This window comes from Sinocyclocheilus anshuiensis, unplaced genomic scaffold (genome assembly GCF_001515605.1).
Source record: "Sinocyclocheilus anshuiensis isolate Anshui unplaced genomic scaffold, SAMN03320099.WGS_v1.1 scaffold50, whole genome shotgun sequence".
Classification (NCBI taxonomy): Eukaryota; Metazoa; Chordata; class Actinopteri; order Cypriniformes; family Cyprinidae; genus Sinocyclocheilus; species Sinocyclocheilus anshuiensis.
This window is the reverse complement of record NW_015542382.1, coordinates 2,226,158-2,251,168: the sequence shown is the minus strand read 5'-3', so window position 1 is coordinate 2,251,168 and position 25,011 is coordinate 2,226,158. Positions and strand designations below refer to the sequence as shown.

The 25,011-nt window shown below is 36.6% G+C and overlaps 1 protein-coding gene across 1 annotated transcript in view; it reads right to left on the bottom strand.

Moving 5' to 3' along the window:
• Positions 1-25,011, bottom strand: part of LOC107692628 (short transient receptor potential channel 5-like) — a 56,238-nt gene that overhangs the window by 7,383 nt on the left and 23,844 nt on the right. The window contains exons 4-8 of the mRNA XM_016491785.1: positions 10,299-10,635; positions 8,882-9,021; positions 6,667-6,989; positions 3,200-3,395; positions 1,950-2,162 (exon numbers count right to left, since the gene is read on the bottom strand). Coding sequence (XP_016347271.1) covers positions 1,950-2,162; positions 3,200-3,395; positions 6,667-6,989; positions 8,882-9,021; positions 10,299-10,635 — 1,209 coding nt within the window. The remainder of the gene's footprint in view (positions 1-1,949; positions 2,163-3,199; positions 3,396-6,666; positions 6,990-8,881; positions 9,022-10,298; positions 10,636-25,011) is intronic.

Here is a 25,011-nt window from a genome sequence, read left to right as displayed (position 1 = left end):
TCAGTGTCTGGTGAAATAACAGTATATAAATCACACTACCAGGAGGGGTCACCTCTCATCTCGACAAATCGCGTGAATGAATGCAAGCGGAGTCGGTCTACTGCAGGGGTTGTCGCTTTTCCACTGTCTGGCCAGTGCGAGCCAGGGCTAACGAGCAGGGAGGGGCCAATGCTGCGCTTTCACTGTCGGACCAGCGCTACTCTAAAAGCCCGCCCTTAACACGCCTCTCTGAAGCAAACGCACACGATATCATTTCACCAGCGAGGGGATAAATAAATTAAAACTATCGCAAAACGAACTTGACAGAAGCGGACGTTTCATCCTTATAAAGATTTAAAAAGTCTCCAGCATCGATATTTTACCAATGATTTACGATTAAAAAAGTTACAGTGACAGTAATTTATTACTTTGTGTCAGAAGTGCGCACCAGTGATGCTAAATCCAACTAATAGGTGTTATTATTTGACATAAAATGAGAAAACATACTTGTTCAGTCACGGCTGCTCCATTTATTTGTAACCCCAAAAATGCATAAAACAACTCAGTCCATTTAAGTCCAAAGGCATACACGTCTAACACAATAGAAAAACATTGATAATCCCATGTTTGCGTCAACTTCTTTAGAAAGATGGAGAATTCATATACATTTTCAAAGAAATAATATAATGTGAGGATGTTTGGGCGCTGTCTTTCACTATAGGCTACTGTTATCCTTTCAGCCAAACTGTGTGAGGTGCAAGAGCATGTCAGGAGAATTAGATTAATAATTAATTACTCATTTGAATCCGTACACTATAACGAAAACAATACCTTAAAAATGAAAAGAAGCAGGTTTTTGCGATCATTACTGGAAACCGATAAACTCCTGGAAAGTCCAAGGATCCAGTAAGCAAATTCAAACAGTTGGACAAAACAGCGCTAATGTAGCGCTAATTACTTCTTTTTTTCCCACTTCAAGCACTGCACAGAATAATTACAAAGTCATGCTGTGAAAATGGAAAGACCATTTAAAAGAAACTATTGAACGCAAGTAATGGTGATCAATTTTCAGTAAAGATTTAGACTACCGTTCAAAAGTTTGGGGTCAGTAAGATTTTTTTTTAAGAAAGAAATTCTATTCAGCAAGAATGCATGAAATTGATATAAAGTGACAGTAAAGACATTAATAATGGTTCAAGATTTCTAATTCAAATACATGCTGCTTCAAATAATTCAAATAAATGCTTAAAATATAAAACAATAAATGCAGCCTTGTTGAGAAGAAGAGAAATACATATGACCTCAATCTTTTTAATAGTAGTGCATGCTTTCCCTCACATATTCATGCCAAACTTAACCTATAATCTTGATGTTAATAATAAAGAAAGCATGGTCATGTTATTCACATCTACCCAATTAGTGTATATGGGCATAATATGTTTGAGTTATACGGTTTTGTAGACATATAGTACCACATTTATGTCACTGTTTCTGGAGATCGAGGTCTGTAGTAGATCTCAGAATTGACAAAATTGTAATAGCAACCAATTAACACCAAATATGATTTAAATTTAATGTACAAAATTGTGTAAACACTTTCTCACTGAGACTGACATGCTGGATTTTTAAGCAGTTGCTTTTTGGTTTATAAAGGTTTTTATATGTATTTCTCTCACCCAGTGATACCTGAAAGTAATGCATGATGATACCAGTCTAAATACAATTACTGCATCCCACTATGAGTCAAAAACCAATAGTTCAAAAGCAATAAAAATGTAAATGAGCTGTTTTAGCATTCAATGTGCTGATATATGTGTGTGGCTGTGCTGTTAGTCATTGCAATGGTTAATCAGTTACACAATGAGCCAGCTGCATTGTGCTTAAAGTGTAATTTAAACCAGAACCACTTGATCAGATTCAGATGAAATCACAGTGTGAATGTTCAGATGGATTCAGGTTGTTTTCTTTACCGTAAACTCCTTCAGATTCTCATGTTTATGGGGGTCTTCTTCAGGCGGAGCAGCCTCCGACCCGCAGAGCCGCCCGTGTACCCATCGACACAGGTACCAGAATGACTTAGGACTGGGGATGATGTTGAACGGTGGGGGGAGTGTCCCACCCTCATCGAAATAACTCATCCACAGCTTGGTTCGAGCAAACTTCCACTCGATGTCAGCATGGTCCTAAAGCCCAGTGACAAACAAATTATTAACAATATGAACCGAATGATAATAATCAATGAAGTATAAGATCGTAAACCAATTGCATCAAGAATGCATAACATTTTTTTATTATATTATACAGTAGAGTACATTTTTAAAAACCTATGAATGAGAATTTGTTACAATGACCAAAAGTTTGGGTAACACTTTATTTTAAGGTGTCCTTATTACACGAACTTACCATTATAATATCAATTAATTCATAATTACATGCAAGTAACCCAAAGCCAAATCCTAATCCTAACCATATAGTAAGTACATGTAGTTAATTAATATTATTCAGTACTTAAATGTATAATTACACTGTAACAAGGACACCTTAAAATAAAGTGTAACCAAAGTTTGGGGTCAGTCAGATTTTTTATTTTTTCACTTTTATTCAGCAACGATGCATTCAACTGATCAAAAGTAACCGTAAAGATAGTTATAATGGTACAAAAATTTATATTTCAAGCAAATGCTGTTATTTGATCTTCCTATTCTTTAAAGAAACCTGAAAAAATGTATCACAGTTTCCACAAAAATATTAAGCAGCAAAAACTGTTTTGAGAAATGATTCTTTAGCACCAAATCAGCATATGAGAATGACTTCTGAAGGATCATGTGACACTGAAAACTGGAGTAATCCTGCTTTGCCTTTTTTATTTAATGTATATTGAAATGGAAAACATTATTTTAAATTGTTGTAATATTTCCCAATATTAATCTTTTTACTGTATTTTTGATAAAATAAATGAATCCTTGATCACCATGAGACTTCTAAAACATTAAAAATCTTACCAACCTCAATCTTTTCAATCAAAATTTGACTGATATAAAACTTTTCAATGAAAAATAAATCTTTAAATGTGAAAAAGTCTAGAATTTCTATTCATCAGGAAGTATTTAAGTTTGTACTTTGGGAACCTGCTTGCAATTTGTTGGCCAATCATCTGAGTACAATCTGTGTAAAATACAGTATATTTCTGGCTTTTTGAATTATTGTGCTCAGTACTCACTGCGATGAGCTGGTAGGAGTTGTTCATCATAGCGATGAGCATGTTGAGGAGAACCACCAATGAGATGACGTTGTAGGTGCCGAACATAGTGGCTCCAACAAACTCCGTGAACTCGTGCCGAGCTTTCACGTTTGTTACATACAGATTTAGGAGGCCAAATATTGACCAGAACAGTGACTGAAGTGTTTCAAATAACCTGAAAGACAGATCGATGGAGATGCAGAAGATGCAACAACATCACAGACACATTTAGGATGGGCCAGAAGGACAAAGCTGTCACAGCTTTGTAAATTAAATATACATTTATATTATATTGTACTTATTTATATATAAAATCATTTTAGGTTTACTTCCTTCGTATTTACAGCAGAATATTTTACAAAAAGGTGTAAAGAATTATGGTCTTCGCTCACAAGACTATTATCTTTTAAACATCCCTAAAGTTTGTACTAATATGTGCAAACGGGCATTTAGTTATGCTGCTCCATTTGATTTTTTATGTGTAACTTAATGTGCTGCCTATCTTGGCCAGGACCCTCTTGTAAATGAGATTTTAAATCTCAAGAGTTTTTATTTTCCTGGTTAAATAAAGGTAAAAAAATAAAAATAAATAAATAAAAAAAGAAGCTACAGTATTGCAATGTACAGCATCAAATATTTCAGAAGGCAATGTCTGGCTGCCTCTAAGAGTCGAAGTTTGTGCGTCTACGAGCTCCCTTAGGGTGACAGGAATTGTGATTTTTATTTATTTATTTGCATTCAATATTCAACATCGTCAACTTTCATCAAAGTCTTGGCAGAGATAAATACAATGTGGTTTCCTGAAAATAGGAAAGAGGAATTACAGCAGAACTGAAAGGACATAGCACCTATGGAAGCAGGTATTAGACTGCTTTTGATAGAGTTTGATGGGAGAAACTTCAGTGGCACAGACATAAAAAAGAAACATACAGCAAGACTATTGAGAGAACACTAACAATGAAAAGTGCTGTGTCTGGGAATCCAGTGTGACGGGTGAAAAAATCCTTTTATTTTGGGTTTGTAGCAGACTTTTAATGTCTTAATTCCCAACAGCACGTGCAGTGGCAGCCTTGGCTCACTTTGTGCCCTAGGCAAGATAAACACGGCCGAAAAAAAACACCAACAACAACATGTAGTATAGTGTGTAGTACAGTACATATGAAATATAAATAGTATTTATTCATTTATGAGTCATAAATGCAAACAAAGAAAATACTTATTTATATAATACATTTTTTAAATATATGTACAGTATGTATATATACAAATTTTGATTTAGAATTATAAATCTTACAGTTAGTTTTATATATATATATATATATATATATATATGTGTGTGTGTGTGTGTGTGTGTGTGTGTGTGTACATATATATGTATATGTATATATACAGTATATACATATACATATATATGTACACACACTTAGGGCAGCACGATTAATCGAATGCAACCATATATTGTCGTAGTCGTGTGTTTATTAGGCACCTTGAATTAATGAAAGCAGTTAAATCTTCTGTTTATTCAGCAACTGCTATAGGGATTCCCTGGGTTTCTTCTGCAAGGTGTATTTGGAGTTTCAGCGCGTGAGCGTCCTCTGGCCTTCGGATGGAGATTTACTGCTGATCACAGAACCGTGCTTCACGAGTTTATTTGCAAAAACAGATATCTCCATTTTTATTAATTTTCATAAATCATGTTTTTTATTTTGTTATCATGTTTTTATTGTGTTTTATTGTGTTAGAGTTAGCTGTATACAGTTAGCTGTATTTTTTTAGTTTATATATATATATATACACACACACACACACACACACACACACACACACACATACTCACAAATCGCATCCATAACCTAAGTAGTTTTTCTGTTTTTCCAGAAATGTAATTCTATTTTTTTATTTACATTTTTTTTCTGTGTCTGTATGAAAGGCCCAAACCGCATGGAATGTCAAAGACTTTAATCTGTGAAGGAGAGTCTCTGTGACTGAACCTCAGAAACACACCACAGGAAGCCTGAAGGAGCTTGTGCTGCTTCAGATATGATAGGGGTTGAGGGATTTGATATCTCGGTGTGGTAATGCCACATACAGCTCATATGCAGCTGCAGGTAAAAAATGGAATTCTGATGGAAATGCAAGAAAATTCCCAGACGTTTCAACAACATGCTCAGGTTTTTTTTTCTTCTTTTTTTTTTAAATGTTTCAGGTGTTTATATTTCACAGAGCAGCTGCAGTTTTCTGAGGGACACAGCACAGATTTATCTTCTTCTTTCTCAACATTTGCTCATAAATATTCATGAGATTATTCCTGAACCTGCATTATTGTGCTGCGTTGGATGATTGTGCGGTTATCGATGTGTCATTGATCAACAAATCACTTGTAAAGCAAGATGTCTTAATGAATATTCAGAAGCAGCATCAGTGCTGTCCTGTCAGGCGTTGAATGAAGCTGACCTGGAGCTGCAGTGCAGGAAAGGATGAATGCATGTTGTAAACAAACAGCATTGTGAAAGTTTCCTTGAAACTACTAACAATCTAAAATTGTTCAAAAACAGTCAAGGTATAATTTTGACTACATAGAACTACTAAAAACTAGTTGACTACAGTACATAAGATATAGGGGCAACAGAGTGCTGCAGGGTGTCACACCCCTGGACTGTCTGTATTGTGTTTTGCTCCCCATGTTCTCCCTGTGACCCAGTTTTCTCCCGCGTTTCCTTGTGTCCATATTTGGTCTTTCCTGTTCCTGTTCCCATTATGTTCATTTGTTTCCAGCTGTGTCCCATTTATTCCCTCGTTTAGTTCATTGGTACTTAAGCCCTGTGTTTCCCAGTGTTGAGCGTCTAGTGTTAAATGTCTCATCTCCTGTGCTACGTGTGTGTTCCTGTGGTTGGATTAATAAAGATTGCCTTTTCGTGAATTCTCCCAAGTCTCCTCGCTCCTCGTCCCTACACAGTAGGCAACACCGTGACACAGGGAGGATGTAAACAAGTTAGCATTTAGCACTTCCAATTCCATCACCCCAAAGTCAATGGGTTTTTTGAAGAGGTGTTTGGTTAAATGCCTGAAACAAGGTCGGTAGTTAACATAAGCTGAATATATTTTTACAGTAACCCTCCTTTGTGAGTTTTTTTTTAAAGTTGCTAACAAGCGGCTAAATTGAGGTTGTTGAGGACATTAAACATCATCACACCGGACAGGTAAACTCATCTACTCACTAGTCCACTTTTACAGCCTTGTTGTGTTTATAATTGCATATTTGCTAATTATTTTAAATCAAATTGACAACTGCTGCACAGTAGTCAAAAATGAATCTGTGAATCGTTGTTTTAAATGATTCATTTAAATGAACCATCTAAATGAGCTAAAGAACTAAATAAACGGAATAATACAACAAACAGATGTCAGAGGGTGAAAAAAAGAAAATGGACAGCTGATAAACTTACGTAGAGAATGCATTGTTCTGTTTCTCGCAGCGGATCCCCTTGCAGTGGTTGGGTTCATCGGCTGCCTCGGTCTCGTAGTAAAAGTATAGCTGGTTGAGTCCATTGGCGAAGGCCAGCAGCACTAGACAGTAGATGAAGAGGAACTTGAGGATGTCCAGCAGCATGCGGCCAAGTGAGATCTGCAACGGGCCCAGGTGAGAGTTGGCCGTGAAGAGGGAGATGAGCCGAAGCGAGCTGAAGATGTTAGCGATGGCAAACAAAGCCTCAGCGATCAGTGTCGGATGCCACATCTCCCATTCCTCTCGTGGACGAGAACTGTTATACTAGAGAAGACAACAATTTCATTATTTAGTTTCATTGTAAGAACTATATGCTGTGCCACTTTAGTGCATTGAAATAAGCACTAAACCATGTGATTTAAAATGTGCTTTACACAAGTATGTAAACACAATTACTTCTAGTTATGTAAACTTAATGCAATAGTAGTGCAAGACTGCATTTATTTGATCGGAATACAGTAAAAACAGTAACATTGTGAAATATTATTACAGTTTAAAATAACTGTTTTCTATTTTAATATATTTTCAAATGTAATTTATTCTTGTGATATTGAAGCTGAATTTTCAGCATCATTACTCCAGTCTTCAGTGTCACATGATACTTCAGAAATCGTTCTAATATGCTGATTTGCTGCTCAAATAAATATTTCTTATGATTAACAATGATAGCGCTACATATTTTTTCATTTTTACTCATTAGTGTATTTGCATTGGGACTATGCTTACCGATGGTTAGCCAAGTCTTTGCATATTTGTGTAAAGTCCATTTTTAGCCTTATTCACATACTTTAACACCCACAATACAACATAACCAGGTGCTAAATGCACGGGTATAGCGCTGCATCATGCATACTTCAATTCATTGCCAAGTCACTGTCATTTGTTTCTGGGCAAATAAGCCTCCTTTTTATGCAAATGTGGCTCAATGGATCGGATTCACATACGTGAATGGATTGGCTTATTTGCCTGCTGCAGTTAATGCTGCGCTACTTAAAAGGAATGTTTGTGTACATTTTCTAGTGATCATGGCAGCAGTAATTCATCAAATGGTGATCAGAAGATGGAGAAGAGTGTAATAACTACATATCACATATCTACACATACTGTAAAATTTTGCTATTTTAAAGAGTCGATTCAAATGCCTGGATTGCAGTGGTGCAATAAAAATTGCAATCAGCACATGATTGCACCATTAACTAACGTGATTTGCATAATTCATTGAGTGAATCAGGTGCTGTAACAATAACGACAGCAGACACAAATGACACAATACTATCAGTAGGTTCAAATCACTCTTGGTGAATTCCTTCTAGAAATTTTTTTAATGGTTTGGTGAAGAATAATGGAAATGTTCAATGCGGAAACTACAGTGTGTGGAAGTTCTTCCATTAGTTTTTGTTCTGGATATGCCTCAGTCTTTTTCTAGGCAGTTGAGTCAAAGGTCTAACAGATTCTTAAGACATTTCCTGAGCTTTTGCCTTGCGTAACTTCACTTGAGGGTGGAACGAGACGCCTTCCCCCTCAGCACCATCCCTCAATTCCATGTTTCAGTAGGCAGAGAAATAAGGATGGCTTTTCAGTGCATGGCTGAGCTCTTCTTGCTTTAAATTCTGTTCTCTACTGGGACTAAAACCACAATATTAACTGTCTAATAAATTCACCCCCTACACACAAAAAAATAGAGTAGAAACAATTTTCACTCAGAAATTGCTATTAAATTTCACAAACAATTAAAAAGAAACAGCAAGTAACGCTGAAAAAAAATTGTAAAAAGTAAAAACTGAAAAAATGAAATAGTAATTTACAGATTTTTTTTTCCAGCATATTCCCACGTTTTGGAATCGTTCTATAAAATAATAATACATGTAGACAGGAACATTCACACAAACATTTATAGCTTGTAAACGTAATTCTTGCGAATGTGTCTAAAAAACAAAACAGAACATAAATTATATGGCTTGGACCATTTATCATTTCGCACATGTATGCACACACACATGCTGTAAGTGGGCTGGAACCCCTTCCATGCAGGGTGACTAACACAGCTGCAGATGGTCATGAAGTCTGGAGTGTGTCTGCGTGCATGTGCTCTCGTGCATTCGAGTGTGAGCGTGGATGACTGAATCGACAGCAAAACATTTACAGAAGGCGCTCACCTTGACATACGCGACGATCTTTAAAGATATAGTGGCCAAATAAAGAGAATTCATGGCAAAATCCATCAGGTTCCACCAGTCATGGACGTACACATTAAAACCTCCATCCCACATCTCCTTAATCTCAGCCCATATAAAGCCTATGAGCAAAACACACAAACATACAGGCCTAAACTTGGAATACAGAATATACTGGTTATTGGAAAATATTTGTAATTTATTGTATCAGTTGATATAATTGGATAGATATTAGATGATATTGCATTTTTAATTCTACATGCTTATTTTCCTTACATTTAGAATCCGAATCATAATTAGCTTTATTCGCCAAGTGTGTGCAAACACACAAGTAATTTGTTGTGGTTTTTAAGGAGCTCTTGGTACATGCATGCATGCATACATGACATGAGAACAAAGAACATTTAAATAAGTAAGACTAAAAAAAACAAACAATAAATAATAATACTGTGATATGAATCTGAAACAGAAGAATTATGTACAGATTTGTGCATTATTTACTCTATATACAGCTGTATAAATAAAAAAATGCATAAAAACAGTAATAATTTAATTACACTGTTAAATGTAATCTTTAATCTGCTAATCTCACAATTAATTTCTATTTTTCATATAGTACATAATACATAGTACATAATGCTTTGATGTCTGAATTCACTTGTATTTCAGTTTTTAGAGTTGTAATTTTAATTTATTGTATCAGTTGGTATTTACATTTAAAATAGCTTTGCCATCATCTGACACTTCGTTAACATTTAGAAACACTAATAATTTAATAACAGTTAAATGTAATCTTAGCAAATATAACAAAAAAAATCCATTATTAATGCTGTACATTATAACGCATGCCTGAATTCACTTGTATATTTTAGTATTTAGCATTTTATTTGTAATTTTAATTTAGAGAAAATATATTTTAATTGGTTATCGGCCATAATTAGAAAATAATTTCTTGGAATTCTTTGTATCAAACTAAATTTTCATGCAGTTGCACACTATCCACTGTCAATAATATATTTTATTAAGTACTGCATGAGATAAACTTTATTACAAACTAAATCAAATTCGATTGCGATTTCAATTGATGTTTTTTATATTTTTAATAGATTCAAGTCAATGTGAGAGAAAAATGCATGAAAACACTCAAATAAATATCACACCAAAGGTGGGAATAATTCACAAAATAAAGTTGAAAACAATGTTTTTTTCATGGTTTAAGGCTTAAGTGGCTGTAGAACTTTATTACTTGGGTTAATGGCTAAGTAAAAATCCCTGACCTGAATATTTGAAGAATATCAATACAGTGTCGACTTGCACACAATTTCATAATATATTTCATTAACAAAATTTATACATGCTCTATGACCTACATCCCCATGACACATCCAATCATACTCACCCAGCACCCAAGGTAGTATCATCCACTCCACCACAGTGGGCGGAGGGCCCTGCATGTGTAGGTTGGTGCGTGCTATGTGCTGTGAGGCTAGGAGGAGGAGGAAGAGGAAGGTGAGGTAGGAGGCTGTGTGGCAGATAAATTTGATGAAGGGTTTTTTAATGAAGAGCCCCAGTGTGCTTTTTGGAGCCAGCAGGTAGACCAGCGAGAAGACAGGGAAGAGCAGGCCGATAATGAAGCACATGACCAGCTTAACTGCCCAGTGACGGCGCCGCCAGCCAGGAAAGCCATCATACCATTGTGTGGCCAAGAGCTGCTGACAGTTTGGCTGCGCCACAAACTGGAGGGAAAAAAAAGAGAGAGAGATTTGTAAATGGATTTTAAAGGATTTGTAAATGCTCATGCATAATGGCAACCGTACGCAGAAGGACCAATTAACTGGGAGAAAAAAGAGCATTATTCATTCCGACAAGAATGAGTAATCTTTCATCTATCCTACACATGGGTAAAACTACATATTTTCAAAATCCATTTGTTGGTGGGTGGCATGATTGACTAGTTGACTGGCTGATCTTCAGCCAGTCAAATCTGTATAATTAGGGTCCAACAGATCCAAATCAGATATGCTTCTTAACATTCATAGGACGCATTGAAGTGTTCAAATAAAAATAAAAATAAATAAATAAAAAAGGATGTTTTCAAATTTACATATGCCATCTTAAAAAATGCAACACTAATGGTGCAAACTTTTAAACTTGTTTAAAAATTGTGGGGGCTCTGTTTGATGCGTTAATAGAAATTATACACAATTTGTGATGCATGGATTTATTTGTGATATGTGCATTTATGATTCAAATACAACAATTAACTTTTTTTGTTTTTGTGTGATTCTGGCCAGTGTTCCCTTTTTTTCCATGTGGACTTTTAAGTTGCTTCCTGTCTGGTGTGTCTTTGTAGCCAGTCTGTGGTTCTTTTGGCTTCCTTTATTACTCCCTGATTGTGTTTAAGTGTGTCTTGCCAAATTGTGTATTTAAACCCCTGTATTTCTATATCAGGTTTTGTCCAGTGTTGGATGTTATGTTGGCTTCTTCAGTTCTGTGCCTGTTTTTTGGCTCCTGCTCCTTGTCCTTGGATTAGCTTTGCCATCATCTGACACTCAAAGTTAACATTTAGAAACACTCATAATTTAATAGCAGTTAAAAGTAATCTAAGCAAATATTACAAAAATATCCATTATTAATGCTATACATTATAACACATGCCTGAATTCACTTGTATATTTATTTTAGTTTTTAGCGTTTTATTTGTAATTTTAATTTAGACAAAATATCATTGTATTTTAATTTGAACAATTTATTGGTTATCGGCCACAATAATATATTTCTAAAATAATAAATTTCTTTGCGATTCTTTGTAGCAAACTAAATTTTCATGCAGCTGCACACTATCCACTCTTGATAATATATTTTATTAAATATTGCATGAGATAAAATTTTAATATTACAAATTAAATCAAATATTTCAGTTGATGTTGGTTATATTTTGAATGGATTCAATGTGAGAGGAGAAAAATGCCTAAAAACGCTAAAATAAATATCACACCAAGTATGGAAATAATTCACAAAATAAAGTTGAAAACAATGTTTGTTTCATGGTTAGCTGTAGAACTTTATTACTTGGGTTAAGGGATAACAGATTGTTACCCTGTGTGTATTTAAACCCCTGTATTTCTATGTCAGGTCTTGTCCACTGTTGGATGTTGTGTTGGCTTCTTCAGTTCTGTGCCTGGTTTTTATACGTTAACCAGCATAACAGGTTTACACCCTAAATTCTCCATTACAGCCAAGTGTTTGTAAATATATGTTGAGAATCGGCTAAACCAAATCCTTAAAATGAACCAGCAGTTCAAAAGAACAGTTAGTTCACAAATCAGACATCACTGCTTTACACAGATGACCAAAAGAAGTACCCAAATGAAAGTTACTGTTTAGATTTACAAAAATGATACATCTAGTACTGTATGTACATTTATTGCATAAACATTTTTATCATAAACATCGCTTTAAAGAACAGACAAATACTGTGATTCATTTCTCTGCATTTGTTGTTGATTGAACCATTTGTGTTAACACATTTAGCTCTGAAATGTCACTCATGGTTTGCAGCTGAATAAGAATGTGGTGACAGGAAGACAGACAGAACTGGCAAATGCAAACGGCACTATGATTATTAAATTCCTAAAGGAAAGGTTTACTCATCTTGTTTATGCCATTCCAAACACCTCTGACTTTCTTTCTTCCATGGAACAGAAAAGGAGAGATTTTGCTTAACAAAATGGTCGAAGCATGCAGTGACAATGAAAGGGAACTGGAGCTGTCAAGCTTCAAAAAGTACACAAAAGTATCATAAATTGGTACATTAGTATATTCTGAGTCCTTGATAACTTTGTGTAAGGAACAGACCCAAATGTAAACCGTTAATCAATTAAAAACTTTATAGCTTCTAAATTGTCCTTTAGAAACTTTAAACTCTTCATTTACTTTCATTATATTAAAAAGATTGGCCAGGAAATACATAATAAATAATACTAAGAATAAATAAAGACAAACACACATACGTTATATAGGTTTGCAACAACACAAAGGCAATTCAATTATGACAAAATATTCATTTTATGGTGAACTATTTCTTTAATGATGCAAAAAGTATCTCTATTATCAATCATTCTCAAAGAAGCAAGTGGAGGATAAATGGAGAAAAGCTCCTTCAGAGTGTAAACAAAGCTAATTACCAGTTTAGTGCATTGCTGTAGGAGACTTGATTGTAAGAGAGCATCCTCAGAAACATCTGCTTTGAAATGAAGCGAGCCAAGAATTGACTCGCCTCATATTTCATAGCACATTTGTAATAAGTTTTCTAGTGGCTGTAATGGAAAATGCTGCGTGGGATGACAACACTGCATGATAGATGAGTAACAACTCTTTCAAAGATTTAAAACTTTCCATTGTTTCTGTAGCAAGCCTGAGAAAGCAGCGGCTACTGAGTAATGGAAAATGCTGCGTGGGATGACAACACTGCATGATAGATGAGTAACAACTCTTTCAAAGATTTAAAACTTTCCATTGTTTCTGTAGCAAGCCTGAGAAAGCAGCGGCTACTGAACCAACAGTGCCCCTCTGAATATCCACAGTTAATCACTGGTTTCCCACAATCCCTCACTCAACCTTATTGCATATATCACAAAAAGTCCCGTAGGAAAAGACAATCAACCTCCACTTAATGAAGTAAGCTAATAGAAGCACCTGAACCCCAGGAAGTGGGTGTTGAAAAGGGGAAAAAGGACACAAGAGTGAATTTAACAAAGAGCTTTGAGAAAGGAGATAGGACAGTAATTTCTTTCAGGTTTGATTTTATAATGAACCGCTTGTGAGGTTGGCTCGTTTCCCTATGCCTGACTTGTTGGTATTTCTTCCATGGTGTGAGGGTAATGCTAGCAATAAGCTAAATCCCTTCTTCAACCATCAATATGAACACTAACCTTCAGGCGGCCCTTTAGCTAACAACACCATTCCTCAACCTGCCCACGGAATGAGACTGATAACATCCCAGCCAGCATGCACCGCTACAGACTGTAGTAATGACTTACAACACATGGCTCGCAAGTAAATAAATGGCATCTTGTATTCTGATCTGTGAGAATGGTCTGGATGCCGTTCATATGTACCTCAACACTGCATTGAAGATAAATGAAACTGGATCACTGTAAAGATGGATGAGTCTGCTGTAGTAGTTTGCTAGACTTTGATATGAATGAAGTGAATGAATTGTTCTTGCTCACTTCCATGCAGTCCTGGGGAGTAAAAAACTAAAACCAGTGATGCTAGTAAACTAACTACATTTTTCAGTACCATGACAGAAGCTCAGCTACATAATAGGTTTTATAGCTTATTTTACCATGAGTAAAGGTTTGTTGACAGACAATGACTGAATGAAAGGAGGCATGTTGTTCACTCTGTTTGGCAAGGAGACAAACAAAAGTGCACTGAAGACCAGTCTTACTTGTGTACATAGCACTATCCTCAATTTATGGATGTGGATAAATGAATAATGTCCCCACACAATAAAAATGACGTCAAAGAAGAGTAGCCTTTTGAAAATGCACTGCTTTTGTTGAACAGTAAGTTTCTATGGAAGCTTATTTCCAGAAGTTAATGGAGGCTAACTGGAGAAAAAAAAATAGATCTGCTTTGTTTTCATTTGTGTAGAAAATGCTTATGTTACTGAAACACCATTTCTCAAATCTCAGAAATCTCACAGAAATTATGACTGAATTGCATTTAATTTATAAATAAACTTGTTTCTCAATTATTGCCCACAGAACTGTCAAAACCTGTGAAAGAAAAACAAGCGGTGGCTCTTTAAAAGATTAGTTCACTTCCAGTATAAAAATTTTCTGACAGTTTACTCACCTCCATGTCATCCAAGATGTTCATGTCTTTCTTTCTTCAGTCGAAAAAAAATTAAGGTTTTTGAGGAAAACATTCCAGGATTTTTCTCCATATAGTGGACTTCAATGGGAGCCAATGGGTGAAAGGTCTAGATTGCAGTTTCAATGCAGCTTCAAAGGCATCTACATGATCCCAGCCGAGGAATAAGGATCTTATCTATAGTGAAAAGATCGGTCATTTTCTAAAAAAATAAAATAAAAATGTATATACTTTTTAACCATAAATGCTTGTCTTGCATTAGCTTGATCTAACGCATTATGTAGTCAAAGGAAAGGTCACACGTGACGTAGGCAGAAGTACCGACTCTGTTTACAAAGCAAATGTGCAAAGAAAGTCAAAGGCCCTTTACAAAAAAACAAAAGTAAAACAATGGTGTGGGACCATTTTGATGTTTGATGTTGAGTTTTTCACCCTACCCTACCTTTTTGAACCGGAGTACTAGGGATGTAACGATTAACCGCGAGCCGGTTGAAAATCGATTCAAATATGTGACGATTCAAATCGGTTGAGATGCTAAACAAATCGCAATTCAATTAGGGGTAGGAGTTTATATGAATCCATGTCTGAGGGGAACTTACTGTCTTTAGAAAAGTTTAGATGGTATTTTTTCTTTTCATCTTGCCTCTGTATAATGCATATTGAAGTTCATATGTGCAGCCCTGCTTTGTTTACAGCGGAAACTAAGGAAACGGTTTAAGCGTCACCTGCTGGCAGAGAGTGAATATGCGTCTCATTCAGCTCTGCTGTTTCATGCAGATATTTTTATGTATAGTTTCACAAAACTGAAGTCAAACCATTCTGTTTTTGCTTCAAATTTCGAAATTATTCAGTTTAATTTAGATTGAAAACTGCTCATGTTTCATGTATGCAGCATCGTTGTTTGGATCATGATTAAAATGCAGTGGTTGCCTCTAATTTTAAATGGAAAGAGCACAGACAAAGCCTTAGTTTGTTTATACGAAGAGATTTCTTTTATTTGTGTTACTTATTTATTTGATTTGGGGCTTGTTTTTAAATTTAGTTTAGTTATTTACATTTACATTATATTAAAATGTTGTCATTTAGCAGACGCTTTTGTCCAAAGCGACTTACAAATGAGGACAATAGAAGCAATCAAAACCAAGAAAAGAGCAACAATATGCAAGTGCTATATTAGTATATTATTATAGTGTTATATTTCAATTTCACAAAGAAATGTGCAGCATTTTGTCCAAGCAATAATAAAAGGACACATTTAATTTATAATTTGTCTTAAATCTCATTTTGTAAAAAATAAAATAAAACCATGAATCGAATCGAATCGTGAAATCAAAATCGTGAATCGAATCGAATCGTGAGTTGAGTGAATTGTTACATCATTGCGGAGTACACAGATGAAGAACTACCCATGTGTGACTTTTCCAACGTGATTGTGCAATGCATGAAGTCACAAATGTGCATGCTAGATCAAGACAAGCATTTGTAGTTAAAAAGTATGTACATTTTTATAAAATGACCGTTTGGCTAGATACTGTAAGACCCTAATTCCTCAGCTGGGGTCACGTAGAGCTCTTTGAAGCTGCATTGAAACTGCAATTTGGACATTCAACCTGTTGGCTCCCACTGAAGTCCACTATATGGAGAAAAATCCTGGAATGTTTTCCTCAAAAATCTTACTTTAATTTTGACTGAAGAAAAAAAGAAATAAACATCTTGGATGATATGGGGGTGAGTAAATTATCAGGAAATTTTTATTCTGGAAGTGAAATACTCCTTTAAAAGTGAGTCCTTAGCCATCTTCAAAAAATGACTAAAACACATCTGTTCCATCTTTATTTGACCCTCTAGCACTTTCTATTCTATTTTAATTCTACTTTATCTATTTATCTTCTTTTTTATAAAAAAAAAACCCCACTAGCTTTATACAGTATTGTATGTATAAAGCTAGTGTTTTTCTTTGTGTGTGTGTGTGTGTGTGTGCATATACATATATATATATATATATATATATATAAACCTTGCTACGTGTACTGCGTTAGGCTAACCGAGACTTGTCATTTGCACTTACATATTGTTGCTCTTTTGTTAGTTTTGATTGCTTCTATTGTCCTCATTTGTAAGTCGCTTTGGATAAAAGCGTCTGCTAAATAACTAAATGTAAATGTAAATGTAAAAGGAGAAACTTTTTTTTTTTTTACTGTTTTTTTAATTTGCAGTATTTATTGTTTTAGTTTACACTGTATAGTATACTAAAAGACAAGCACTTGAAGATCTTAAACTCAGATTTGGAACATATCCTGACAAACAATCAGTACTATATGAAGGTGCCAAGCTATGTAGTAATAATAAATAATAAAATAAACCAATATTGCAATAATATCCACTTTAATAAATTCAATTACAGTTTTAGAATTAATATATTGAATAAATGAAAAAAGTATTCACTTATAATTGAAATCCCATAACTGCTAGTCCACCCATTTAAAAAATCAAGTCACTAGGATGAATCAACACTATTAGTTTAGGTTCACACTGAGCTACCTTTATGAGACAGTTCAGGAGGTGAACAGAAGGACAGGTTATGAGGTAATCTGTTGTTCTTCTGCCTTGTTTGACAGAAAGCGATTACAGAACAACAGATGTCCTGTTCATGTTCTGGTTGCTAGGGAGCAATATGCTAATGAGGATTGATCTCCAGCTCTGATGATGCAAAGAGTTTAGGCTGGCTCACTCTTGAAGGGCCACTGACTCTAATGCAGAGTCAAAGAATACATTAACTTCCCCTAACACTGTGCACACCTGCTCTGCATGATGTGCATCTGACCTGCATGACAGACTGCATGTGTGCCCAACACTATTTAGATGCTGAAGTCACGCTTAAAAATGCATGAATGCATTATATAGCAAAATATGACCATGGCATCTGCAAACAAATTATTTTACAGGTTTTCTCACAGCCGACTTTACTTTTCTGACTCATTGTTGGTCTTTGCATGAAGTCAGTTCTCCTCAAGTTCACACAAGTGTGCAACAGGTGCAGTTCATCACATTAAATATGGACATGTTTTACTAACATCTAACAACCAGAAGGTTTCCAATTTCTAATTTTGAACAATATATGTATTGTTTTAATAACATATCTATAAATAATGGTTATTTATTGGCATTGATGGTTTAACATCCATAGATCCTTTCCATTGAACAAAAGGTTCTTTATAGTGGAAAAAGGTTCTTCAGATCATAAAAATGTTCTTTACACTTAGAAAAAATGGTTTGTTTAAGAACACTTCACTGATTGCGAAACCCTCTGTAGGACCTATATTTTAAAGTGTATCATTTTAAATATTAAGTACGATATACATTCTTTACAGTTCCCCTTCTAGGGAACTCCACGCTGCGCCTCCTAGGGGGCACATTGGGGAATGCCACCAGCATGACCGGTGTCTGAAGCACGTGTGAAACAACGCCAATCCTATTGGTCCACATGGCCCATGACGTCATAGGCGGGGTGCCCGGAAGTATAAAAGGGCACCTGCTGAATACATCACCAACTTTTGTTGTCTTCAGGAACCGTCTGTTTGAAGTGCGTGTGAGAGACCAAGGCAGGTAAGCGCTGTGGAAAGTGTGTGCCTCCGTGCCCGAGGTTTCTTTCACTTGAGGACACACACGATCTATGCGTCATGTATCTTGGTCAGGAGATTGCGTGTGCAGTGCTCGAGGGCACTGAACGTGCTCATTGTGAGTGTTATCCAATGAGAAGCTACATTCACGTTTGTCCCTCTTCTTGGGAGATGAGTGACAAACGTTTTGCGGTTTGGGTACCGCTGTTGTCGAGGCACGGTGAAAGACTCGGATCGCGGGATTCGCGGGTTTAAGATGCTCTTTTTGGGTTATCGGATCCCGCGGATAGCGCTCGAGTCGATTCCCTTATGGGGAATATCTCTTCCTGAGTTAAACCGGATGGGTTTAGGAGTGATCTGCCTCCCCAGGCTTCTGGGTAGTTTTAAGTGGGTGGTCCCTCTGAATCCCGCTTAGTGGGTTTGGGCTAAGTACACTGCTCCCCCTCTTCAGGGCTTAAGTGAACAGTCCCTGCTCAGAGTGTAGCTGTCTGCAGATGGTTATGCCCCAGCTCAAGCTTACTTTGCTCTGGAATATGGCGGTCTGAGGGCAGCTATGTTCTACCTGGCTTCTTAACTAGCTTGGGTTCCCCTTGGCACAAGTTCTCGCGATTAAGCGCTGAAGTCTTTGTCTAGGAATCTGCTATTTGAGGATAGCTGTGTTGCAGCTCGGAGACTGCTCCCCTTTTTAGGGTTTTTAAATAGTGGTCTCCGTGAGCCCCTTGCATGGACTGTGCTGTCTCCCCTTCGGGGTTTTAAGTAGATGGCCCACTTCCGTGGTCTGGGCTATCTTCAGCCTTATCTGAGTGAACTGCTCTTCGAGGATAGCTGTGTCCAGCCCTCTAGTGTTATGGCCACAACTTACATCAGGCTTTGATCTCGGACTAATGATGTTTATGTGTTCGCTCTTTAGATAATCATTTACTGATGGTCCGGATCTCCCTCTTGTGAGCTCCTGGTCAATAACACGGTGCTTCGCTAACCTTCTGTGGGACTGACACTGCTTGGGAACCTCCTTAGTATAGCCATCTGAGGGTGGTTATATTCCAGCCATTGTTATGGCAGGACGGGCTTACTTGAATACAGCTATCTGAGGCTAGCTGTGTTCTACTGCAGTTGCGGTGAGCCCCCTCCTGGAGTGGTCCCCTTTCCTATAGCCTAGCTATCTGAGGATAGCTATGTGCTAGCTCAGTGATTGCTCCCCTGCTTAGGGTTCAAATAGCGGTCTCTTGAGCCCGTACCTAGACAGTGCTGTCTCCCCTCTTTGGGTTGTAAATAGACAGCCCACTCTTTGTGGTCTGGGTAGTTTCAGTCGGTCCCCCTTCTAGTAGCCCTTTCTAGGTACATAGCTATCTGAGGATATCTATGTGCTAGCTCAGTGACTGCTTCCCTTTTTAGGGTCTTTAAGTAGCAGTCTCCTTGAGCCCTTGCCTAGACAGTGCTATCTCCCCTGCTAGGGTTGTAAGTAGATAGTCCACTCTCTGTGGTCTGGGCAGTTATTGTGGTCTACAAGCCTCCATAAGACCTTTAGGACATAGCTATCTGAGGATAGCTGTGTTCTAGCTCAGCAGCTACTCTCATCACCTGAGATTTAAGTGGCGATCTCTTGAGCTCCTCTAGAGGCTTTCTAGTTTAGTCTCTTCAGTGGTCTTGTGTATCCAGGCTAGTATTGCTCACATAGCATAGCTATCTGAGGATAGCTGTGCTCTTAACTTGGGTGGGGTGCTCCCCTTGATCTAATCGGGGTCTCCTCATTTCTGCCAGGTTATCTGAGCAGCCCATGCTGTCAGTGGCCTGGCCCCTTTCTGAGGAGAGGTTTGGCGTATGTCTGTTGCATTGGATTGGCGTTGTTTCACATGTGCTTCAGACACCGGTCATGCTGGTAGCATTCCCCAATGTGCCCCCTAGGGGGCACAGCATCTCGTTCCCTCTTGGGGAACCATGGTTACATGTGTAACCAGAGACGTTTGAGTGCTTGATTTCTAAATATCAATTGAATTTTGATGGTTTCATGCCCTCAACAGCCAGTAATTTACTACACCAAAGGACAAATCACTCATGCCTATTATCCTGGATAACATTTTCTTTATTATTTAGAATTCTCAAGTTTCATTGGACAAACAGCATTCAATATCAACAACATCCAAAAAGTAAGCATTTTCTCTTTTCAAAAACTGATAATCCTATTTATTTTCCTACTGTAACTATGATATACATGTATCATTTGCTTTTAGTGTTGTTTTCTTGTCCTTGACCCTCATTAGTACTGACCTGTGACCCATTTTGAGAACCCCTGCCTAAAAAAACTATTTCATTGAAATGTGTACTGCAGCCACCAAACAACATCTTAATATTTTCTTCACTGCAATCTCAAAAGATTACAGAAAAACTTCAGAAGTGCACTGATCAGCGACTTTTTTATTTCTGCCAAATTAAGTTGCCATTGGTGATCTAGCCGTTCCCTAAACCCCACACACAGCACCTCCTAAATCTTTTAAAACGGCTCTTTTGTAGGAAATTGTCTCTTTAAGGGTACAATGCTTCCCAAATCCCATTGAAACCCTCTGCTGTAAAAAAGGCTTTGTGCATCAAAATTTCTCAATATGAGCCGGTGGACTAAATTGCACATCTGGCAATAAAGTAGGAGGTGAATCAAAACTCATACTGAAGTACAAAAGACTGAGAGAGAGAGGGAGAGAAGGGATGGTATTTTGTTTTCATCCTCAGTGCAATAAAACAATGGTTTATATTCAAACCTGTGAAAAATGGTCATTAAAATCTTATTATACACACAGAAAAGCTGTCTTGAGGCTCATGGCAAATATTAGAGTTTAAAAAAAATCTTGATATCCATGAAATGTATTATTTGTCTTATTTTGTCATACAAAAAGAAACAATGAACAATATGACATATGTAGAAAGGACTAAAGGTTATTCAGGTGCATAAGCACTCCCTTTAGATTACTCAACAAGAACTATTTAGCTGCCACTTTGACTTTATTTGAGTAATGGAACTTGCAGACCTGACGAGGCGGTGGGTACAGGCTACAGGCTACTTTAAGTCACATTAGTATGAGTTATCGGAATGTCAGTGGCATCTACTCGAATCATGCTCTGAAAAGACAGTTTCTCATTAAGCTCCTTAAAATCAGAACACAGTAAGTGTGAAAAAAGTTATACAGTAAGGTAAGCTATTACAAGCTGCCTCTTTCGGCATTACATAATAGATTGTGTGCATCTCATATGACGTAAAAAAATTAAAAAAAATAAAAAAGAATTTCAGTGTTTCTTAAACTGCTTGAAGGAAATTCTATATAATAGATTCTACATAATAGATTGTGTGCATCTCATATGACGTAAAAAAAAAAGTATAAAGAATTTCAATGTTTCTTAAACCGCTTGAAGCTGAGACTATAATAATTTAAAATGGTTTTACATGAGTTATAATAATAGTTTAATTATAAATGTGGTGATTATATAAATATTATATAAATATAAATATATAAATATAACCAAATATATAAATATTAACCATCTGAATCTAACCATGCCATGTCAACAAATGGAAAAGTAAGCCAGCTATTTATCACAATGTCTATATCGATTATCGTGCCTTTAGCCTCAACAGCAGGGGCACTGTTCTTTTACATATTCTAGTTATTGAAAAACAGTTACATTAATTACCAGAAAATCAATAACAAAACATTTGTCTGAAAATATATTTTGTAATTTGATTGATTCTCATTTGTACATCTATAACATTAAATAAATAAGTAAATAAACAAATATTAGATCAAATTAGTGCAACAAAGTCAAATGTCAAATGTCAAATTAGTCAAATGTCCACATGCATAGTGAAACGTGGATGTTTAGGAAATATTATTATATTATATTATATTATATTATATAAATATACAATTATATTATATTATTAAGTAATATTGGGCAAGTAGCAAGTGCTTATTTAAACTGCAATGCTTTAATAATAACTTTCTTGTAGCTGACCAAATTTTAGGGTTAGCTTAGCTTTAATGCTAACAAAAGAGCTAGTTTAGGAGACATCAGTTATGCAAACCCTATGCTTCTAATCTTCCCCTCCCCACCATGCGGTTCTCCTTCAACCTCCTCTAATAAGTGTTCAGCTTGCTCAATTTCATTTTGCACAGTTCGGGCCATGTGATTTAAATGCTAATTTACTTAGCCTCTCCAGTTCCCCCAGCTGCATTGTTGCTGCAGTGCCACTGCAATACTTTAGAGCCAGGCAGTGCTCCAAACAACAGATCACGATCGCTGTTAATGTCATTCACTCTTTAGCTGGGCATGAGCAACCTGGCAGATAATGCACCGCTGGCTGCGGGAAGTGTTGGGTGCCACTCCAGCCAAAGTTCACAAATCATGATATCACTTTTTACTTGCTTTGCACAACAGGGGAGTAAATATTAATTTCATATTGTTGCAGTACATTCATCTTATACGCTCTAACTGACATAATTATAATTAATAGAGGAAGGATGTTAAAGGAAATGAGATTGGACCGACCAACTGCATACTGTATGCAATAATGTCAGGCCTAAAGACATTTCAAAGCATTATAACATAAATAACAAATACATAGACATAAATCATTTGTATCTAGTCTACACAACAGATATTGATTATGGACAAATTTGTTAAGTTCCACAATAAAACCATACAAATCATTCTGAAGAGGCATCTCAAAGTCCTAAAATATATTATTAAAAGTATTATAATTGTTTACTAAAACTTAAACTATAAAAAACACATTTCTATTCACAGTTTTTTTTTCATCTAGTTGCCAATGCAACATTTCTCATTTTCATTTAGTTTAACTTGATGTACTAAAATAATAAAAACTAAAATAAAAAAAGTAAATAAAAAACATCTATAGACATTTTTTAAAGAAACCTAGCAAAAAGTTACTTTACAAATATCTAATTATTCATAGAAATCTCTGATTGGGAGACAAGCATGAAAGCTTGTTGAGTCTTGTTACTAATGCAAATGTTATTTTTCAGAATAAATGACCAGTTGGCCCATATCACAGATGATTAGAAATTGTAATAATTATTAAAATACAATTAATTGTTCAGTTCTACTTCCTATTGCTAGTGTGAGATTTTGACTGGACAAACATTTGGTTTTGCCTGTGAAGATATAAGATGCACCATCTGTTTTTATGGTCCACTTTTCAGGACGAGAAGGACAGAAATATATGCCTTAAGCCTTTAGGAGTACACTAGCATATAGGTCTAAAAGGCTTCAAAGTTACCAGATATGCGCTAAAAGTCAGTGAACTCCAATTATGAATTCAATCATCTTTAAACAGCTATGTTCACAGATTGTGCCTAAATATGACCAAGAAATGCACAAGAGCAATAAATGTTACGTTCTACTAACCAAGCTCTACTAAACACTAGTGTAGTAACAGACATCAGCAGTAGAATCCCAGTGTTGTACAGAATGACAACCTGACTTAGAGCAAACAAGCTGTAAACACTTCCTCTAAGTGAGGAATCATCAGGACATGTTCTCCAGGGCACAATCCACCAGCGAGAACTTCTACAACCTGTACACTCACTCACCAGTAAACCCACAGAATAGATAAAAAATAGCCGCTGCCAGTGATAGAGTAAGAACGAGAGGGAGAGATTATGAGATGGAGGCGGAGGCCAGCGAAAAAGTGAGAGATGCAGAAATGCAAGTGTAAGACTCTGGAGTGAAGACTAATCGCTCCCAGCTTTTTCCACAGAGATCTTCTGTCCCTGTTTGTACTGTAGCAGTGGAAAAGAAACAACATAGGGAGGAGGAGGACGTAGCTGAGGAAATAAATTAAGTCAAAGAGCATCTTGATGAGACAGAATAAGAGTAGGATGGAGACCAAATTTAAAAAAAAAGGTGGAAAGGGTCTGTATGGCTAAAGCACTATTGAGTTCGGTTAAAGGGGTCATATGATGTTGCTAAAAAGAACATTATGTTGTGTATTTGGTGTAATGCAATGTGTTTATGCGGTTTAAGGTTAAAAAAACACATTATTTTCCACATAATATACATTATTGTTGCTCCTCTATGCCCCGCCTTTCTGAAACGTGTCGATTTTTACAAAGCTCATCGTTCTGAAAAGCGAGGTGTACACTGATTGGCCAGCTATCCAGTGCGTTGTGATTGGCTGAATACCTCAAGCGTGTGACGGAAATGTTACGCCCCTTAACATACTGTGATGCTATCTCCCAGCACGACGAGACAAAACCAGTAAAACCCATTACAAACGAGGCATTTGTTGCATCCAGTGGGGACATAATTAATGATTATAATGACTGCATATCGCACCGCTTAAACATAAAACCATCACTGCGGGCTAGAGTGAGCGGCGGCCGGCGGGCTAGAGTGAGGAACGGCCGGCGGTCTTGAGAATGGCACAGCCGGCGGATTCCACGAAGGAGCGTCCGGCTGGCTTGCGGCAACCACATGTGACGACCCCGGGTTGGACTCCGCTTCGTCCCCAGTGAAAGCTGATCCAGCGATCCACAGTGTGAAGTTGATGTATTTCCTCAGCAACCAGCACGGATCAGCTCCAGGCATGACGAAGTGGAT